Source organism: Harpegnathos saltator, unplaced genomic scaffold (assembly GCF_003227715.2).
Source record: "Harpegnathos saltator strain DR-91 unplaced genomic scaffold, Hsal_v8.6 scaffold93, whole genome shotgun sequence".
In the NCBI taxonomy this organism is placed as follows: Eukaryota; Metazoa; Arthropoda; class Insecta; order Hymenoptera; family Formicidae; genus Harpegnathos; species Harpegnathos saltator.
The window spans coordinates 1,536,805-1,556,465 of NW_020230721.1; the positions used below are offsets into that span (position 1 = coordinate 1,536,805).

Consider the following 19,661-nt stretch of genomic DNA (forward strand, 5'->3'; position numbering starts at 1 on the left):
ACGGAACTCGCGAAGGAGCGGAATTTTTGTCTTCGCCCCCCACCCCCCCTCTCCCCCTCCTGCCCCGTCACGATTGCTGAGGACCGTACGACGAGAGTTTCGCCGCGGTCCGGCCGAGGAGCGAATTTGGCCGGGTTACGAATGTAATTAATTAATCCTCCCTTTAATCCGCCAGCCCTCGCGGCATTATTACGCCCGCTCTTTTCCGCCCGATGCCGACCGCCTTTACGAACGGGCCTCGTTGTGTCGTTTTGTTTTATCTGCCCCCCGAGGGCTTGTAATAAATTAGTTCCGCCTTTGCCTTTATCACCTCCCTCTATTCCCGACTTTCCCCCGCCTGATTTTTTTCTCCCACCCACCCTTATCCCTGACTCCCTCTCGCTCTCTTTCTCTCTCCCTTTCTCGCTCTCTCTCTCTCTCTCTCTCTCTCTCTCTCTCTCTCTCTCTCTCTCTCTCTCTCTCTCTCTCTCTCTCTCTCTCTCTCTCTCTCTCTAACTCCCTCCCTCCCTCCCTGTCCCATGCAATTCTTCTGAAAAAGAATATTTAACCGTCACTTGAAGAAGGCGGAGGGAAAAATGGTGAGAGCAAGCGAGCGCGCTTAAACTCGCCGTAGCTGGGGGCACGCGAGCCTCGTTAAAGCCGCGGATGGATTTATGCAGCGAGGCTCGTATTTTTTAACAGCCAACGAACCAATCGCGTCGGCGGCGCCCGGCTGCGCCGCACGCGAGAACTCGAGAGGCGCGGTCATCCGCGCTCCTCTCGGCACGGAGCGGCGAGAGGAGCGGATGAAAGCAAGCGACCTGTGTGTAAGAACCGGGATTCGTGGTCGATATCGCAATTAGTGCCCGTCGCGGTGGCGGAGTCGAAAAAAGGCCAGCGAAATCGAGGACGACGTATCGATACGCCGCTGATAATAATCCCGACAGCGGATCGACTCGGAATTACAGCGCGTGCAGGCTGCTCTGGCAGCTGACGTCACGGCTGAACACGCGGCGGGGGGGGGGGGGGAGGGAAACTCGCGAAAAAATTGGATGTAGTGCCCGGGAAAAAGAGCACGTCGGACCGCCTCGAAGAGGGAATCGCTCGGCCCCGAGTCCTGCGGGAAATAACCGCGCGCCGAAAACGCGCACGGAAAGAGAGAGAGAGAGAGAGAGAGAGAGAGACACTCTTTGTCCGAGTTGCCCGCTCCTGCGAGACACGCGGCACGCCACGTGGACGAGAAAACGAGCGAAGGACCCGTCCGTGTCCGACAGGCGCGGCTAGCGACGTTAATGACGCTCATTTAGCGACGCGGCCGGCGTGGGACGAGAGCGCCGCTGACGACGACACGCAATTAAAATAAAACGCGCGCGAGCGGCCGAGGTGTGCCGTTAAATCGGCCGCCGCTAAAAGAATCGTCGTGTTTCTTTCATGCGCTTTTCGTGTCGCGCTGTTATTTCTCTTCTCTCTTCCCCTCTTTCTCTCTTTCTCGCTGCCGCTTTCCCTGCCGACTGATGAAAATTGAACGCGGATGGCCACGCTGCGGGCGAACGACCGTCGGGAAATGCGCACGCTTTGATATTAAATTAGGAATACTATCCTGCGCGCTCTGTGGAAGCAAACGTTCTCATATGCCTAATGGGGGAGGGAGAGAAACGGAGAGGATGGGGCTGGCGGGTCTCCGCGAGAGAGATGGCACTTAATGACGCGCGCTTTCGAACACACAACATTATGATGAGAAAACAATAGAGACAATGGCGGCGCGCGCTTCGAAGAAAGACGTGTCTCTCTCTCTTTCTCTCTCTCTCTCTCTTTCTCTCTCTCTCTCTCTCTCTCTCTCATCCTCGCGGCGAGGGAGTATTAATTAAAACGCGGATACGCACGCTCGAGCGAGCGCGCGCATTAAGGCTCTCGCGAGAACTCGGGTACCCTTATTAAGCTTCATTAGCCGACACTCGGGTTAATTGCTTCATTTTTCCTCTTTACCCTCGAAGCAACCCTTCCGTCGCAGCCGCCACCGCCACCGCCGATTTCGCATTCCGTCCTGTCCTTCCTAGTCCTCGCTACGTAATGCAGTCTCGAGTGCATTATGCAATCGCGAATTACTCTCCACTAGCGGGGAATGCGCTGGCTGCCGAGAGTGACGTGGGACGACGAGACGTCGCTCTTGTTGTGCTCTTCCGGGCATTCTTCGTCGTTACGTAGCGAGACGTTTGATCGCGAGAAGCGACGGTCGCTTCTCGCCACGCTCGCAGGTCGTGCCGGCGGGGCTCGCGTGAGAGTGTAACGACAGATTGATTAAGTGCTGCTTGATTAATCACTCGATAATTATCCACCAGCCCGCGCTAATGACGCGCGGACTTGAACGGCCCGGCCTGGCCGCGCGCGCGCGCGGTAATACCGTGCGAGGACTTTTAACAATAGCGCCGCGCGAACACCGCCATTGTCGCGACGCACCGAGTGTCGGGCACAATTCGCTGCCCCGCTAGTCACATAGCTATTTTTATTGTTTGCTGATTTAGTACTTTAGCTATTTTTTTTTTTCACCAAAGTTTGACGCATCTTTCCCGGCAGAAGTTCGCCCGGCAGATTTTCGTCGACAGCTTCTCCGCGCGATCAAGGACGACAAGATCTTCTTCGATCAGCGATCTTCTCCCCCTCTGCTCTGTGGAACTGAACTTTGCGCTGAATATTTATTCGCAGTTCGCAGTGTTCGTTACGTCTCTGCCGTTACGGCAATGCATTCGAATTAAACGAGAAAAGTCGCTACAAGTTGCGACACCTCCGTCCTCCGAGGAGAAGTCGCTCTGAAAAGTTTTCAGGAGGAATAGCGCGTCGTGTAAAGAATGAGCGCGGATTATCAGGCAGCCCGTATAGACGGGCGGCGGGCGGCGGGGTAAACAAAGCGCACGAAGCGCAAAGCAGGAAAGCCGCGGGAAAATAGTAGCGCTTGAAATCGCCAATTGCGGATTATCTGCCCAGCGTGTGCCGGGCCGCGTTGTCTCCGTCGAAAATCCGCGATTCATCCGCGCGCTTCCGTCGCGTCGCGTCGCCATTCCCGTTTTCGGCGACCTCGGCGGTTATCGGCTCACGCCATCGATGCGCGCCTCTCAGCGGGTCGCGTTCGCCACTAATTAACCCGAATTCGCCGGCGGCTCTCTGTTTTCGCGTAATAGGCGTACTTATACGGTGCACGCGGAAAAATAACGCCGCGGCGCATCGCGTAAGCCGCCGTACGGCGCGAGGCGTAATGCTCGTTACGAGCGTTCGGGGCGGGAAGCGACGGCGGAGCAATATCGCGGATTAAATCGCGCTGTAATTTCGGATGTACTTAGGGAGATGAAATTTTTTCGCGATTCTCCGCCGACGCGTCTTAAACGGGCGCGAGCGGGGCGGCTTTTCGTGCCCTCCCCCGCTTTATGGCGCAATTCGCGATGCGCTTAGAGCAATTCTCAACCGATCCCTTCGCCCACGGCTGAGCTCTGGATGCGCAGCTTCGCCGTTGAGCTATGGATGATGGCGGACGAAGTGGTTTGTGCTTCGCCCTGGGTAATTCGGGCATCCGGCTTAAGATAAAGTCGACCAAATAAGTGCTCTGTTCTTTCAACCGCTTCGCTTCGCGGATGGACTTGTTAAAGTCGCTGAAGATCTGACCATTCTCGTCGCTCGTGTACAGTGAGATTTCTCTTTTTCTTCCCCGTGGATTTTGTGATGAATATTTATTCACGCCAACGTTCTTCATATCGTCCGCCGACGGTGTGTGTTTGAATTAAACAAGGGAGATTAAACGTAGATACGTACACGTACGTACGTGTGCGTCAGCATTCCTGGGAAGATCAAATTCTTTTTATTTACTTCTTGTGTTTATAATGCGAAGAAAATGAACAAGCCTGCTCTAAAGCAGGCAAGCTCTAAAAGAGGACGATATAGTTGCAATTCGTTGTAAAAAATTCCAGCGAAAATTTCCTGAGGAGGAATGACAAATCCTTCGCACCGACACTTAACGATACCTGTGTTGGTTGTAAGCTCAGTGAAATATTCTGAGCGAATGGAGCCGATAAACGGAAACTGAACGAAACATTCGGAATGTGACTGGGAAGAAATATAAGCGTCAACCGCATGGAAATATTCAGTGAAAATCGCCGCGGCAGTCTGGAAAACAGTGGATGTTTGAGGAATGCGAGGAACGTCGCGAGGGTGTTCCTCCGTTTTGCATCGTGTCCGTGCATCCCTTATTTTATCCTCGGCGCGACACAAGCGCCAAAGTCACCGCGATAACGAGTCGAAAGAGCCGGCGCTCGCCAACGTGTCCTGTTTAATCGCCGTCGCAGCTTTAGACGGCGACGTTAATTGCGACGCGGGCTATCCTGGTAAAAGTTGCCATTAAGCGGCCATATGTTGCGCACGGCGAGCGGCGGGAGGGAGAGGGGGACAAACCCGCGGTAATGGAACAATTACCGTACTGTCTGCATAACTCGCGGTGGAATTCGCCGGAATTCGCGGAGCGAGGGAAGGGGGAATGAGGGAGGAGAGCTCATGGCGTCGCGACGCTGTGACGAAGAGGCTAACGGCGGGGATTAGGTATCGTCCGCCGAAATTGGAAAACTTTACAGCGGAAGACTCCGTTAAGCGCGCCTCTGTTTCCTGCCGAAGAGAACCTGTAATATCTGTCGGATAACGCGTGGATAATCGAAGCCGGGTGAATCGATCACTTGGAGGATTGGCGGGCGCGTGAGGAGACGTCGAAGCTACGGTCGTCACGCCAATAAAAACTAAGCAAGAGAGACGGCTCACGAGTTGAAACCGAAGGTAGTTTGCAAGTTCATAAAGCAGCTGATGCGAACAAGATCAATAACGGCAGTCTGTTGATTCGCGCAGAGGCGCCGGACTCTCTCGCGGATCCTTTCGCGGCAATTCTTACGAATAATGATTAATTTTGCGGCAAAGTTTCCGTCTGATATATTCTCGTTTTCATAAAGCGGTACTAGCAGATGGTTAAAATATTAAGATTGTGATAAAAGCAATTGTTTTCTATGAATTTGTCGAGTTGGAGAAAGCCTCGTTGCGTTATCTTAAAATTAACACAGCCGCGTCGGCGTAGCGTCGCGAGGAGCATTCCTCTCGAGTTCGTCAGGCCCTTCGCTTCTCGTCGGCGGTGGAAAATGCGAAAGCGATAGACGCGCGTCGCTATCAGCAGCCGCGAGGGATACTCAAGCGTGAAACTCCCTGTAAGCCGCGGGAAAGCCGACAACGTTCTCCCGCCGCCCGTGAATGCATCCGAGGAAAGTGGCATCCACGCGCCGAACCACGTTGACACCCCGAAGAGTTACGGATATACAGGTGACTTTTTAGAAAATAAAGCGTTGCCGTTGCGCGGGCTCGCTCGCTCGCTCGCTCGCTCGCTCGCGGAAATTCGACGTGACGCGCGCGGGCTGAGCACGCTTGCGGAAATTTTGACGAAAACGTCGAGAATTTTAATTAGGTTCAAATTAATGCGTATATATATACACACGTCGCGGCATGCACAAGGTGTGCATGCGGAGTGCCGAGAGCGCAATTTAACACGTAAATTGATTCCGGTAAATTTAACCGGTAAGTTTACTCCGAGCAATCTTGTCGAGTAAATTTTTGCTCGCCGCCGGGAACATCGAGGAGCGTCGATCGTCCCCGAGATACAAACGATCCGAGAAAGCGGGACTTTTATAACGACAAATTACTTTTTCGGACGACTTCGAGCGGATCTTGCCTCGGCAAAGTTTCACGTTAACGAAATTTTACCTTTGCCCAATCGCGAGCGGACTTTGCATCAGCGAGATGTTAATTTTCAAGCGGACTTTGCGTCAACAACGTGTTCACTCGGGTTCGTACGTTTTCGCCGTATAGCTACAAAGTTATATTGGAAATTGAAAAATCGACACGAGTAATGAACCGCCCGACATGTGCGCTCGCCAAGGAGAAGCTACCTTCAATTTGCTTCGAGAAGCTCTCGGCAAAATAAATACGTCGCGAAAGTCTGCGACACCCTGGATACACACGTTTACACGCATATCGCGGAAGTAATCGCTCACACGATCATCGCTTCCGTGGTCCTTCTCGTGAAAAATACGTCCGACGTTTGAAAGCGACTTAATCCAGTTTATCTTACATTTAGCTCGCACCTCCTGCGCACGTAACAACGCGAAATAGAACGGAAAGCCTCGAAATCTCATTTCCTACGCTCGCGTTTTAATCTGACCCCCCCTCCCCTTGGCCCCCTCCCCCCGTCGCGAAAGCCTCCATTGTTTCGATTTTTCGTTTCGGCCGGTCGATAGTCGGTCCGGGAACGATTGACTGTGAGACATATATTCGTTTCTTTTTTTTTTTCTTTTCCTTTGCTTGTTCGCCCCTTTTTCTTTTTCTTTTCCAAAGAATGCCGTCGATCTGTTGTTACTTTGAAGAAAAGCACACAATTGTAATAAAAATATTGAATTTATTCTTGCTTCTAATACCCAACCCCTAATTATATATCGTACGAGGTGTGAGTATTGCGTATGAAAATCCGAAATCCGGGCGTTCGGAGCGTTGGAAAACAATAACGATCACAGTGAGGTCAATGGTGGGGAAAACGATGTGTTTATGTTTGGAAGGTAGAGACGCGGATCATAAAAACAATGTCGCGATAGAGGTAGGCAGTCAGTCGCTGTTGGACGCCCGAGAGAGACGTGCCATCGTCACTGGTGCAGAAGGTTGGTGAGTGTTAATCAAATCATTGTTTTCTAATGTTCAGCGGGTGACCGGGCTCGCGAGCATTGTTCCCTTACACAATTAGTTGATTTCTCTTAATTCCAAATACCTGGTATCGTCGTGCGTTTCCCCTTCGACATCGGTCCGATTCAGATATTCTCTTGGTCGCCAGACCGCGCTCGCCGTGCGTTTTCCGGCGGGGGGGGTAGGGGGGCCTGTATGACCTAAGTGATCTGAGCCAGCAGTTGAGAGGAACATCTCGTGCACTTCCCCATTCTACGTATCTCTTGGTGCTGGATGATGAGCTTTAAGTAGGGTTACGTTGGTGACTTCCTCATGCCTATTCGGACCGCCATTTTTAATCAATTATCGCGTGAGATAATTATGTGAAAGCCTGACTCGAAGGTGTTGTAGCACTCGGTGTGTCTCCGTATCCCGCTCGACCTCCACCGACGAGAGCTGAATTATATTATCGTTACGCTATCTATTGTTCTTTTTTGTGTTTACTACCTCGAACTGCTCGTCTATTTATTCGGTTCTTAGTGTGTATGCATAAGGCAAATAAACGAAAGAAGAAAGGTCGTGTCTATAGGGACTCGCTGCCATGTTGTTTATACATCCTATATGTTACTCTTTTACATGACTTAAAAAAATAAGCTGCTCACCCCAGTCGGAGGAACGAAGCCAATATTAGCAAAAGAGGCCGGATAGACAATCAGACGTTCCCCTTGCCAAATTTGTCGATTGTGGCGAGGAGAGGAAGAGAGAGGAGAGAGGAAAGGTAGCCGCCTGGTTAATGAGAAGGAAAAAGAGACGGTGAGGGAGGAAATTCGAAAAGTGTTGAGAGCTGGAATGAGATACACGTTACTCCCTCCTTTCTTTCGCTGTGCACGGCCACAAAATTCTCATCCATCGGTCATAGTCTTTCCCCTTGCCCCTTCCGGGGAAGAGGGGGCGGACGTCATCGCGCGCTGCCGCGGTCAGCCTGGTCTCAAACGCGCCTCTAGACGAAATTCGTTGCACTCGCGACGCGTTCCTTCGCGAAAAACTCCCGGGCGCGTTCGACGACGGCAAATTTATTTTTCCCCCTTCCGTCTCGCCCCTCAGGCCGCGTCATACGGCGCTTTCCCGGCAGGGGAGAGGCTCCCTGCCTCGGCTTTTACGCAACACTCGGCCGACGGTGTGCGCGCACGGCGCAAATATTTCTTCCTTTGCATATCGAGCCCGGCCCGGGTCATTTGCATTCCTCTGTGCCTGTTCTTCCCCCTCCTCTCGCTTCCTTCGTCCCTCTGTCGTCCTCCCCTCGCCCGTCTTTCCTCCTCCTGCTCTTTCTTCCTCCGCCGGGGGCTCGAAGAAGTACCGTCAGGTCCTCCTCATCATCCTGCATCTCGCCCGCCACAGCGTCGTGCAATCCTCCATCGATCCTGCCGCTCGTCTTCCTTCCTCTTTCTCTTGGTCCTTCGCTTTCCCCGTGTCCTTCCCTCCTCAATAGTCCTTTTCGTCTACTTTTCTTGAGCTTTCGATACCCACCCGCTCGTCCGTCGGCCGGCCGGGGACGTTCTTCAGCTCCTTGCAGTGTCCACCGCGAGTGATGTGCAGGATGTGCCGCGAAGAGGACCTTTATGGATCCTGCTCGATGATGGCAGAGGTCGATCGAGACGCAGCGGCGCGCAGGACGGACGTGGCGTATCGCGCGAATCTCTCACGATTGCCGTGACTCGTGTTTAGCTGATAATTAATTGATCGTTACGACGACGACGACGACGACGACGCTGAGATGCGAGGCAAGCGGCAAGCACGATAACGGTGAAAGCGGAGGAGGAAGCGTCACGGGGAGAGGATGCGATTTCAGTTGCATAAGCCTCCGCGAGCTGCCACTCGCGCGGGCTGCCGCTGTCGAGACGGTTTCTCGGTTCCATTAGCGCGACGGAAGTGCATCCGCCGCCACAAAATTAACCGACGTGGACGCGCGCCGTCGGGAGAGAAGACGCTGTTATCGATGGGCCGCGCCGGCAGCGTCAGCCCGTTGTTTTCCTTGGGATAACGGCCGTAGCACTCCGAGTAGAGGGAAAGCCTGTTTACGGTGAAGGGGGCTGTCGTTTGTCGGTTGATTGAGCAGAGAGACGGTACGAGGTTCTGCGGAAGGGACTCGGGCTGAGTCTTCGCGATTGTCGCAGTGACGAGGGAGCGCGTTCGAGGGAAAATTATCCGCTCTGTGAAATGCTCCGAGCGAAATCACGCGCCGGGAACATGTGAAAACTCGCCCGGAAGGATAGCGAGTAGGAATAATCACAGAGCGAGTGTTTAACTGGAAGTTTTTCGTGAAATGTTAGATTTTTTAATGAAATATTAGGTCTTTTAATGGATTACAGCAAGTTCGGCTGGAGCAGGTCGGATTCTCTTTTCGATGGAAATACTCGCCCGGTGATTCGGAGAACAGAGAATTCGCTATGTATGAGCGGAAATCGATGAAACTCGAATCAGTCGCTCTGCTGTGTCTCGGTGTATTTTTCGCGAGGAATTTCATTCGGAGAATGTTTCTTTGAATTTCTCCCGACGAATTTCTCGTTCGGGATATACGGGCGGGAATTTATTGTCATTCGACACGAATGTGACACGGTGACGTGAAAGATCGACTAATGTTAAGTCTAAGCGGACATGAGCGTTTCTCGTTTTCCCGCTTTATTAGAATTCTTTTTATCCAGAAATATATCAGTACTCTCAGGAGGAAAGGATCGCAATATTTCGCACCTCGATTGATCCATCGATCAAGTCGACTAATTAAATCAGCACGCATCTCGGGTGTGCAACGAATGATGTTTTTTTGGCAATTATATCAAAGGATAAAAAGTTCCTGCTTGATTGGACACCGAGCGGACAAAAGCGGGAACGACTTTCTCTCTCTTCACTCGACAATGTCGAATGAAAATATTTACTCGACGATTCAGAAACGGACAAATGATTTCGCGCAAGTGAAAAGCCACTCGAATTCGAGTGACTCGGCTGCCACTTCGCTTCCTGAGAGGGAGAGAGAGAGAGAGAGAGAGAGAGAGCGAGAGAGCGAGAGAGCGAGAGAGTGGATTTTTCCGATTTTCCGATCAAAGAAATTTCCGATATGAAGTAACGCGCGATGATTATTCCTCCGCAACGATAAACACCGCCGTCGGAAGTTGCTCGTGCGTTTTTCCCGCCCATTTTATTTTTAATCGAGTGCACGACGACGCATCGCTCGCGTCATTTAATTTCTGCTTAAATTGGCGAGTTTTGACGGATGTTAAGCTCCGCTTATCCCCCGACGGAGGAGCTCGCAAATAAAGCAACTGGAAAATCCCCGCGCTCTGATGAAACCGAATATAAATGAGTTGGAGTAAAACATACCGGATAACATATCAGCGATACTGCGGCAACGCGATAGCTTTTAAAGTAATTTGAAATTGCACTCTCGGAAATAGAGAAAGCGCCGGCGGCCAACGCTGCCCCGAAACGGTGATCAGATTTTGGTCGGGACCGCACGCGCGTGTTAGTCGCGTTATAAAATATTATGAGGATAAACAATTGAATTTTCGGACGATTTCACGCGCAAGTTGGGAGGGGGGGGGGGAGCGCTTTTTACAACGGATTTCAAAGGCGGAAGCACATTTTTGACCGCCCGGCTCCTGGCCGGGTGTTGTTTCGTTTTCGCCTGCCGGGCCTCTGCGAGTTTACGTATCAGCGATTATTAATGCCGCTCCGATTTCGTTTGTTCGCAACGGCAATAATAATGGTCCCGCGCTGCTTCGGTTTAATCCTTATAACGGTCACGCGCACAATAGCGGCAATTAATAAACCGTCATTAAAGCACGCCGCGCCGCAAAATTGTGCAATTGAAAGAGTAATTATTTACCGGCCGCGTTACACACCGGAGAAAAATCCGCAAAATGCGCCAATTAAAACGAAACTGCAGCGAAATAATTGTTTCCGCGCGATATCGCCGAGCCGCATTTCGATAATTCTCCGCGTTGCTGTTTGTTCTGCCGTCGCACGCGCCGACGTAATCGCGGATAAATGTCATTAACTGTGAGCTTTTATCTATCGCGAGCCGAATTAGATCCTCTCGGCGACGGCGGCGACGGCGACGGCGGCGGCGGCGGCGGCGGCGGCCGAGGGGCGGCACATTTCCATTACACTTCGCGCGCGCCGAATTCCCGACCTAATTTCGATTACGATAATCCGTCGTTTCGCCTGAATTCGAGAAACAGCGTGAAATGCACAATGCAAAAAGTATTGCGGAAATAACGACACGAGGGTAATAATTTATTTGAAAATGGAAAGCAGTTTCCGAGCAACAAATTTAAACTTTTAGCGAACGCGCGCGATAGTACGGATATCATCGCGTCGTTGTTTTTATTTCTTTCCTGTCTCGTGCGAGAAATGCATCGTGAAGAGAGAAAGGAGACTATTATTTTAAATTTATATCGCGCAGAGATAAATGGAAGACACGGAAGAAAATGTCTTCGTACGAGGCTCGATATTCGAGGAAATCAATTTCGAAGGTTCACCGACCGAAATCGGATGTTGATGACAGGAGAAACAATGTCTGCGTGGATAATGAAAGTGCCTTGCAACTGCAAAAGATTGCACATGAGTCCGAGAGGAAAATTAAAAAGATACAGAACTCGTTCGTGCTTCCTTAAATCCCTCGAGCGGAAAGTCTTGCGAGAGGAGAAAAGATACCGCGCGGCGCGCATCTTTCATCCCGTTTCACACGAAGGACCGCCCCGACACTTCAGCCCCAACCGCGACAATTACGCTCCACTCTGCATATAATAATTCTCTTTCGCGTATTCCCTCGGTCCAGTTGGCGCGGCGCTCTAAAATAAAACCGAAGGTAAGGGAAACAAAACAAAACGAAGGAGAAGACACGAAAGAAAGAAATATAACGATACAAAGGCCGACGGGGAACCAGGAAGCGGCGTGTCGGCGGCGCGACGGGAGGACGGGGCGAAAAGACGCGCGAACAAATTCCCGCGCTAGCTAATTAATGCCCTGACCACAATGGCGGAAAGCGCCGGGGCTCCTCGGCCTTAAAACCAATTTGTTGGCCCCACCGCCGCCGGCCGGGGCTCCTTGTTTCCCGACGACGACGGTGCGCGTCCCGCGGGCGCGGGCCTGCATTATACTTAGGGGTTCCGCCATTATGTTGCGCCGGTTTTGCCGAAACAATACAGGGTATAAGCGGCCGCCGTTACGCGGCGGCCGTCGCGCCGTCTCCGCCGTCGACGTGATATTACGTCGGGCTGATTTATACCATCCATTCGAGCGCGCGCGGGCTCGCCGGCCCTCGCGTTACACTCACTCACCGGTCGGTCGATCGGGATCATTATGATGTAATAAACGTCCGAGTCAGACGCTCGGGACGAGTAGGAATTCTCCGCGCGGCGGCGCCGAGCGGACGTTGGAGAGGAGACAGCCGCGCGCACGCGTCGCTCGAACGGCGTCTAAACGTCAGAGAGTTTGCTTTGTCGCGGCCATTTGCGCCTCGAATAGACTGGCAGGCGACGTGTCGCTTTGATATTTACACAATTGCTCGAGGGCGGCTCGCGAGAGAAATGACCACGACGGCGAGCGTCGACGTGTCGCTTCGACGCATCGCGCGGGCCTTTTGTTGTTGATCATACGTCGGTCGGCAATCTTTTTGCCTCAAGTATTTCGATCGTTCCCGCCGCGCAACAGCACGAAAACAGCAAGTATTCGGGTTATTTCTCGCCTCGCTTCACGTACCCGCGCGTTCTCATCGGGAGGTCCTCGTGAAGTCGCGCAACTCCGCCGGACTAGCCGAGCCATTCGACGAGCTGTGTCTCTCTCTCTCTCGCTTGTTAAACGCAACCGGCGTTCGCTCTCCGCGCAGTATCGCCGCCGCCGACATTTGCGCGAAACACCGGATTGTTTGTACAACGCAACGGCGAGTCGCTTTTGTATACTTACGCGGTCTCTCCGCGGCATTCTTCCCCCGCCCGAGAGCGGCGAGAGCGGCAACGAGGAGAGATGTTTGTTCGCGCGTAAAAGTCGGTTCGCGCTCTCGGCGCCGTTAATATTCAGCAGCCGGCGATTAATATCAACTAATCGCGCTAATCGGCTGTTGTGTCGAAATCGCGCGGCCGCTTCAATTACGATTCGTGACCTTTCGCATAATATCGCGCGCGCACTGCGGCATTAATAGGATTAACCGGATGTCGATGGCATCGATTATCGCCTCGGCGAATTGCAAGTTACTTCGCACGCCGACTCGCAGCGATTCTCCATTGATCCCCCGCGTGCCGTTTATTAGGCACAAAGTCTAATTTCTCGCGCGCGCGGTTTGCACGAAAAGAGCGAAGGAAATCCAAGGAAATAGCGAACACACGGGAGAGCGCTTCCTGCCCTCTTTCTCTCTCTCTTTCTCTCTCTCTCTCTTTTTTTCTCCCTCTTCCGCTCCCCTTTCTCCGCGTAGGACCGAGAGCTCAAAGCGCGGGGAATACCAATATATCGATAAACATGCAGACCGACTTTGTTGGGTCGACTCGCCTCGACAAGACGCGCACGGTCGGCCGAGTCGCCGGCGCTGCTCAGCGCCAGTCGCGTGTAAGCACGCCGTAAATTCTTTTTTCTCCCCCTCCCGCCGGCCCCAGTTCTCTCGGGCGTTCTTCAAGCGCGTCGTCCGCATTTCCGCAGGCAAATGTCAGATAGACTTGTCAACGGCAACGTACGACGGCGACGTCAGCCGGCCGGTCGTAGTCGCAGCGAAGTCGCTCTCGCGCGTGTCTAAACGCGAAATTAAATCCGCGACGATACACAACGCGAAGGTACAAGCCCCCCGCGGCTATGTATATCCCGCCGCCGCGCCGCGCCGCGGCGGCTTACAAAGGCGAGTCACGAATCCGCGTGCTGAGACGACAACGCGGGGAAAGCCTCGCCCGGTCCCGCCTCTTATTTACGACGTCTGTTCGCCGCGAGACGTCGATCTAATTTCGAAAGTTGCCGGCGTCGCGCGACGAAGGCGCGAGAGAGGACGGAGAGAGAGAGAGAGAGAGAGGAACACGGCGACGCTACGCAAGCGACGCGACACGGCGACACGTGTTCGTAATGTTTGCGTAACGTGAGAGAGTTTCTCCCTCCGCGTTTCGCCAGCGCGTCGATACCGTATTTCCCCGTGAAAGCCGATCAACGGGGAAACAGCGCCGCTGCGACGAATGATCCGCTTCGCTCGATCTCGCCGCCGCCCCCCCCCCCCCTCGCCCCGTCTGGCGGGCCGATCGTGTGTTATCGACATGTCTAGAGTTCGTCATGCATGCTTGGCGCCTTTTAAGTGCACCGAATTTTCTTCAGGGAAGCGTACACGAGATTAGTCGGCCGACGGGAAATCATTGCGCCGGCGGATAGCATTTTGAAAAATCGTGAGTTGTTTATTAAAGAGTTCATTTGCGAATGACGGCGCGCGATTATATAGCAATTTTCTTTGATTAAATAAGTCGGAATTTTGCAGCTGCTTGTTCGCCAAATGGTAGAGGAATTTTTTGTTTGACCTAATTTACGCGTACAGCGGGAGCTGTAAGTTCGCAATGAAAGGAACCGCTGCTTACGTTTACGGCAGTTTACGTGTAATTGAACGAAACAATTCCTCCTTTTCCTCATTTCACAACCTTCCTTCGTAGACACACTTGTATAATTTCATATAATTATTATATAATAAGAGAGATACGATTCACATATAAGTATATATAATTTTATGTAATATACATAATTCTTTTAGTCCGTTATGTAACAAATATATTTCATCGAATATCATAAACGACATTTTATAACGCCAGAGTTAAGAGCAGATATCTTTGACTTTACGAATGTCGAGGAGCAATCGGAATAAAGTTATCCTTTGCGAATGTCAAATTCACTTTTCACGTTTGAATGAAAATATTCGACGTCACGGTATAAACAAGAAATCACTTCACAACCTCCACTCGAGGGAAATCTCAAGGATTTAGCGAGTAATGACTCATCGAGACGAGACTCTTCGTTCTTCGTTCAATTCGAGGTGAATGAATTGATCGCGAGGAAATTTTTAGTTTTATTTATTTATTCACTTATTAAAAGGAGCGACGGCTTTCGCAGGGAAGAAAGAGAAAATAAAAGGAGCCTAAAGTACTCTTTCTCAGTCGAGTCCAATTTGCAGAGGTTTTTAACATTGAAGCTCACGAAGAGACGCGAAAGAGCCGCGTGCGTTCTGCTGCTGCGAGTGGCAAAACAGCGAGTTCGCCTGCCGGCAAGTAACTCGTGCACGTGCGTCAAGTTTGCGCAAAGTTTTTATTTACAAGGGCCGCGCTTTATACGCGGCAGAGATGTCACGTCGCATAAACCATAAACGCCGCGCGTATCGCAGCGGAGATATTAACGCGGCGCACGCAAACCCGCCGCCGGCAGTCGTGCGTGGATCGTGCGTGCGGCCGCGATTTTTTCCATTTATTTTCCTGCCGCTCGGGCGAGCGCGTTTTTACAGCCGCGGACCGACATCTTTATCGTCGTCGTCGTCGTCGTCGTCGTCGTCGCCGCCGCCGGGTTCAACATTTTGGTCGCTACCTACCGTCGCGCTGATTAGCCCTTTCAACGCCGATGGCGTTGCGCGCGGAGAGTTGCGCAATTTATGCGCATACATTTCACTGCGCGCCGGATTCCGCTGTTTTCTTAGTCATCCCTTGTGCACGGGGTGTTCTCTCCTCTCCGGGGTCATGCGCGGGACGCGGACGGGTCGTGGAGCGTGTGCTTAGCGTGGTTAAGGTAAATAGTCTCCCCGCTGCTGTAACTTTCGCGACGTGCGATTTTCAGCGTCGCCGCGCGCGCCGGACATTCACGCGCGTATATGTTGATCGCTGAGACATTCGGAATACTTAATGATCGGCAAGATTTACATACCGGGCCCTGCGCGCGGGCTCGCGGGAATGAGGTGACAAACAAGGGCTGTAATAAGAGCCAAACGCTGCGCGCCAAATGACGCATCGCGCTTGCGTTCCGGATTCCCGCGTCGCCGGATGGGATATTTTAACCGGCGGAGGAAAAAACGAGATAATTTCCGATAATCAAAGAGCGATACGCTAGCTGATAAAAGAGGGCTGATCACGGCTGTAATTTAAATGTATATGAGGCTTTGATCGCGAAAATAATAACAAGACGCAACGGGAGCCAAACTCTGTCAGTCGCGTAATTTGACAGAAAGCCGAGCCAGGGCGTGCAATTTTTGCTGAACGGAGAAGATCTGCTTACACTTTTAATATTCTTCGCTCTCATTCAGCTTGGTTTTCCCCTCAATCGAACGTTGTGCGCGCGTCCGACAGCGTTCGACTCTCGTCCGTAAATTAAACTTGACATCGTCATATTACTTAGTGATCGAAGATAAGGGCCTGTGCTTTTTCTCCGTTCGAGAAAAGCGTTTCTTTTTTGTTTCCCGACGGCGCATACGGAACGATACGGCGTTTTGTAGAGAAATTAATTCCTCGCCGATAAAATGTCCGCACGCCGCCGACCGATCGCCGCCGCTCAAAGATCCGTCATTAAGCGCCGCTGATAAGCTTGCGCGAAGTCTAAATCTAAATGCCGGCAGATATAAATCATGCATACTTGTTAGCACGCTGCATTGTTGCCGAGAGAGTCGACTTTCCACGATACAACGCCACACATCGCTCACATTGTTATGCATTGCGTGACTAATTCATCACGCGTATGCTAACGCTTGGCCGTGCGAGCGAGCCGAGCGAGCTTGCTTGTCTCGGGCGCGCGCACAGGTGCACGAGCCTTTTCTTTTTTCCTCTTTGATATTTTCTCTTTGATATTTTCGCCAGCCGGTCCGCCATGCCAGCCTTCTCCTTCTCTCTCTCTCTCTCTCTCTCTCTCTCGCTCGCTCTCGCTCTCTCTCTCTCTCGCTCTCGCTCTCGCTCTCTCTCTCTCTCCCTCTCTCTCTCTCTCTCTCTCTCTCTCTGCCGTGGAGAAGGATTGCTCGAAGGGCCGCCGCCTGGGAGAAACGTCGTAATAAACCCAAGTGACGTTTCGCCGGGATAGGGTTTTGTTATTGCTCCAGTATAATTTTGCAGTGTAAACGCGCATAGAAAATTAACGCGATGCGCGGCAAATGTCCGCTTGTAAATCGCGCGCGTCGGTGTCGACCTTTTCACTTCACACAGCGACAGCCGGTCGAGTTGGAATTTGAGTTTTAGTGACTTTTCGTGGGTGTCGTGCGTGGAGTGGAATTTTTTCTGCGATTCGTCGAATGGACATTCGTATTCGAAAGGGTAGAATGGATTCGATGTGAGTCTAACTGGTGGAGAGACATTCACTCGTGGATCTTGAGAACGAGTTCATTCGAATAGGAGATTTTTCTTCCCTTTCTCTCGCAAGTCTTCTCGATAGAAATGTGACGAATTAACATATCGAAATAACACGCTCGAGACCAAAGTTTCCTAATGTCACTTTGGCAATCAACGTCGCTTCGGGCGAATCTTCGCTCGCTTTGAGCGAGGCATCACTCCGAGAGAATTTCGAGAGTGTCTGCCAACTGAGACTCCGCCCGAAAGTTCTGCGAGGAGAGAACATTTTGAGCATTTGAGGTTTAGAGTGCCGAGAATCGACTCCGAGACTTCTCCGAGTAAAACTCCAGTCGAAGAGCGGAATGTGACGGCCGCCGAATCATTCGAATTCGAGTCGACCGAACACCGCCTCTTCTAAGAGTGAACTCTGACGTATTCCAGCAAATCCGTGCCGATCGATCGGAATGTTCACTCGTACACATCTTCGAGAATCCACTCGAAGTTTGAGCTAAACAGTCGCTCTTGTGTGATTCCGGTGCTTTCAGCGGCGTTCCAAGCGAATTCTCATTCATTTCGAGTGAAACGTCGCTGCGAGAAATTTAGGGAAGCACAAGCTCCGATAAATTCGACGAACTTCCCCCGCTCTCTCTCTCTCTCTCTCTCTCTCTCTCTCTCTCCGCGGTCGCTCCGTCTATTACGTGGTCTCCGAGCCGGCGTCCGTTGACGATCTCCACCTTTTGTGTTGCAGTTGGGTTTCTTCACGTACTACACAGTGGCGATGGGCGAGGTGAATCCCTCGGGACCGGTGCCGATCGACAGTGTCTTCATTTACAGGCCGGACAAACGGCTCGAGCTCTGGAGGTTCGCCTTCTACATGTTCCTGCATGCCGGGTAAGTCGAACCACTTCTTTTATCCTTTATATCCTTCCCTCTCCTCCGTCTTGGCGTTTTTCGACTTTTCTTTTTCATTTTATCGGCGACACTCGATCGGCGTTCGCGCCGCGTAAATAAAAGTCCCGTGCGCGCGCGCGCATTGCCGTTTCTTCCCTTTTTCTCCTTCCTTCTCTCTTTATCTTTCTCTGTCTTTTTCTTTTTCATCCCGCGCGCTCGACTTGGTCGCCGAAAGTAATCTCGAACGCGCGAATATGTACGACGCGCTCGTATTTAACGGATATTTGTAGCATCACCCTCGCGAATATCGGATCTCCCTCGCGGTCGGTTAAGGCTGATTCACACTGACCGTCTAGGCGGCAGGCAGAGAGAGAGAGAGAGAGAGAGAGAGAGAAAAAGAGAAAGAGAGTCCTTCTTTCGTCGAAACATTCTTTTCTCTCCTTTTTTTCTCGATTATAATTTTCCAATTTAAATCTTCCGTCACGAAATCCTCCCGCATGCCGCCGTCTAAACGGATAGTGAGAATCAGCCTTTGTGTAACAAGTGTGATCATTCGATGCGCTTCTCACTTTCGAGCGAGCGAGTATACAGAGCCGCCAGACGCGCGTTTGCGCTTTTATATCGCGATACGGGCGCGTGATTTAACGTAACAACCTCCCGGGCCACGTTTTTCCGCGTCATAACAGATACGGAGGCGAATCCGCGTCGAAGGATCCGCATTCTCGAATTATCGGCAACGTCGTCGGTGAATTCACGCCTGAAAAAATATGAGAGATCGTGGATGAGGAAGAGAGGAAGGCGGGGAAGCACTCGATAAAGCCCCGCCGTGGTAAGTTGGAGCTTGAGGAACGCATTTTTCGCGTAATCAGCCGAAGATTGCGTTCTACCGGCGTTCTCCCGGCTCCGATTACGTCGCATAATAAATCTTCCATTGTGCATAAATATCGAGTTACCGAGATATTTTCTTAAAAAAAGAAAAAGAAAGAACCGTTATCGCGCGCGCCTATGACGACGCGGGGAGCGACGAGGAGCGTCGGACGACTCGAGCGTGCGAATACCACACGTTATTGCACACGCGAAATTAAATCGCGATACTATCCGGCCGCGAATCGCAATAACGAGAAAAGGAGAGACAAAGAGCAAGAGAGAGAGAGAGAGATAGAGAGAGAGGGAGAGAGAGAGAGAGAGAGAGAGAGAGAGGGGGTGAAACACCGAGACTCTGAAGTCGGCACGACACCGATTCCGCGGCGCGCAAATTATTGCGATTACGACAGCGGGAAAGAGGGTTCGAGATAAAACACGTCTCGGCCGCGCGTTTCTCCCCCTATTTTTCCGCCGGGCTTGCAGAATCGACGTACATACGCGCGTCGCGCACGTTTCGTGCGTGCGTTGCGTTTACCTCCCATCTAACTCACCGAGCTCCGGTCCGGTTTTACGCGTCGCCCATCCGAGGGCGACGCGACATTACGCTGTTTTATGCTCCGTCAACAGTGGAGTACGCGAGTCGCAATCATCTGCGGAGCCAGAGGGATGTCGGCGAAAGTGGGACAAGTCCGTGTGGAAATGTGTCCGTAAATAAAAGAGACGCGCGCTAGGTCAGATAAGTTCCAAGTTCATCGCGGTGAGAAATCTTGCCGAGCAATTTTAGACGGAGTCCTGTAAGTAGCACAGTTTCAGACATGGCGAGACATGTGACGCGATGATCTCCTCGGAGTTGCTCGGAGAAATTAATATCCGAACTTCCCCTTCGCGATCCGTGCG

General features: G+C 51.9%; 1 protein-coding gene across 1 annotated transcript in view; it reads left to right on the plus strand.

The window, feature by feature from the left end:
* LOC105190526 (stem cell tumor) overlaps positions 1-19,661 on the plus strand; it is a 450,253-nt gene that overhangs the window by 378,234 nt on the left and 52,358 nt on the right. The window contains exon 4 of the mRNA XM_025307632.1: positions 17,758-17,900. Within this exon, the coding sequence (XP_025163417.1) occupies positions 17,758-17,900 (143 nt within the window). The remainder of the gene's footprint in view (positions 1-17,757; positions 17,901-19,661) is intronic.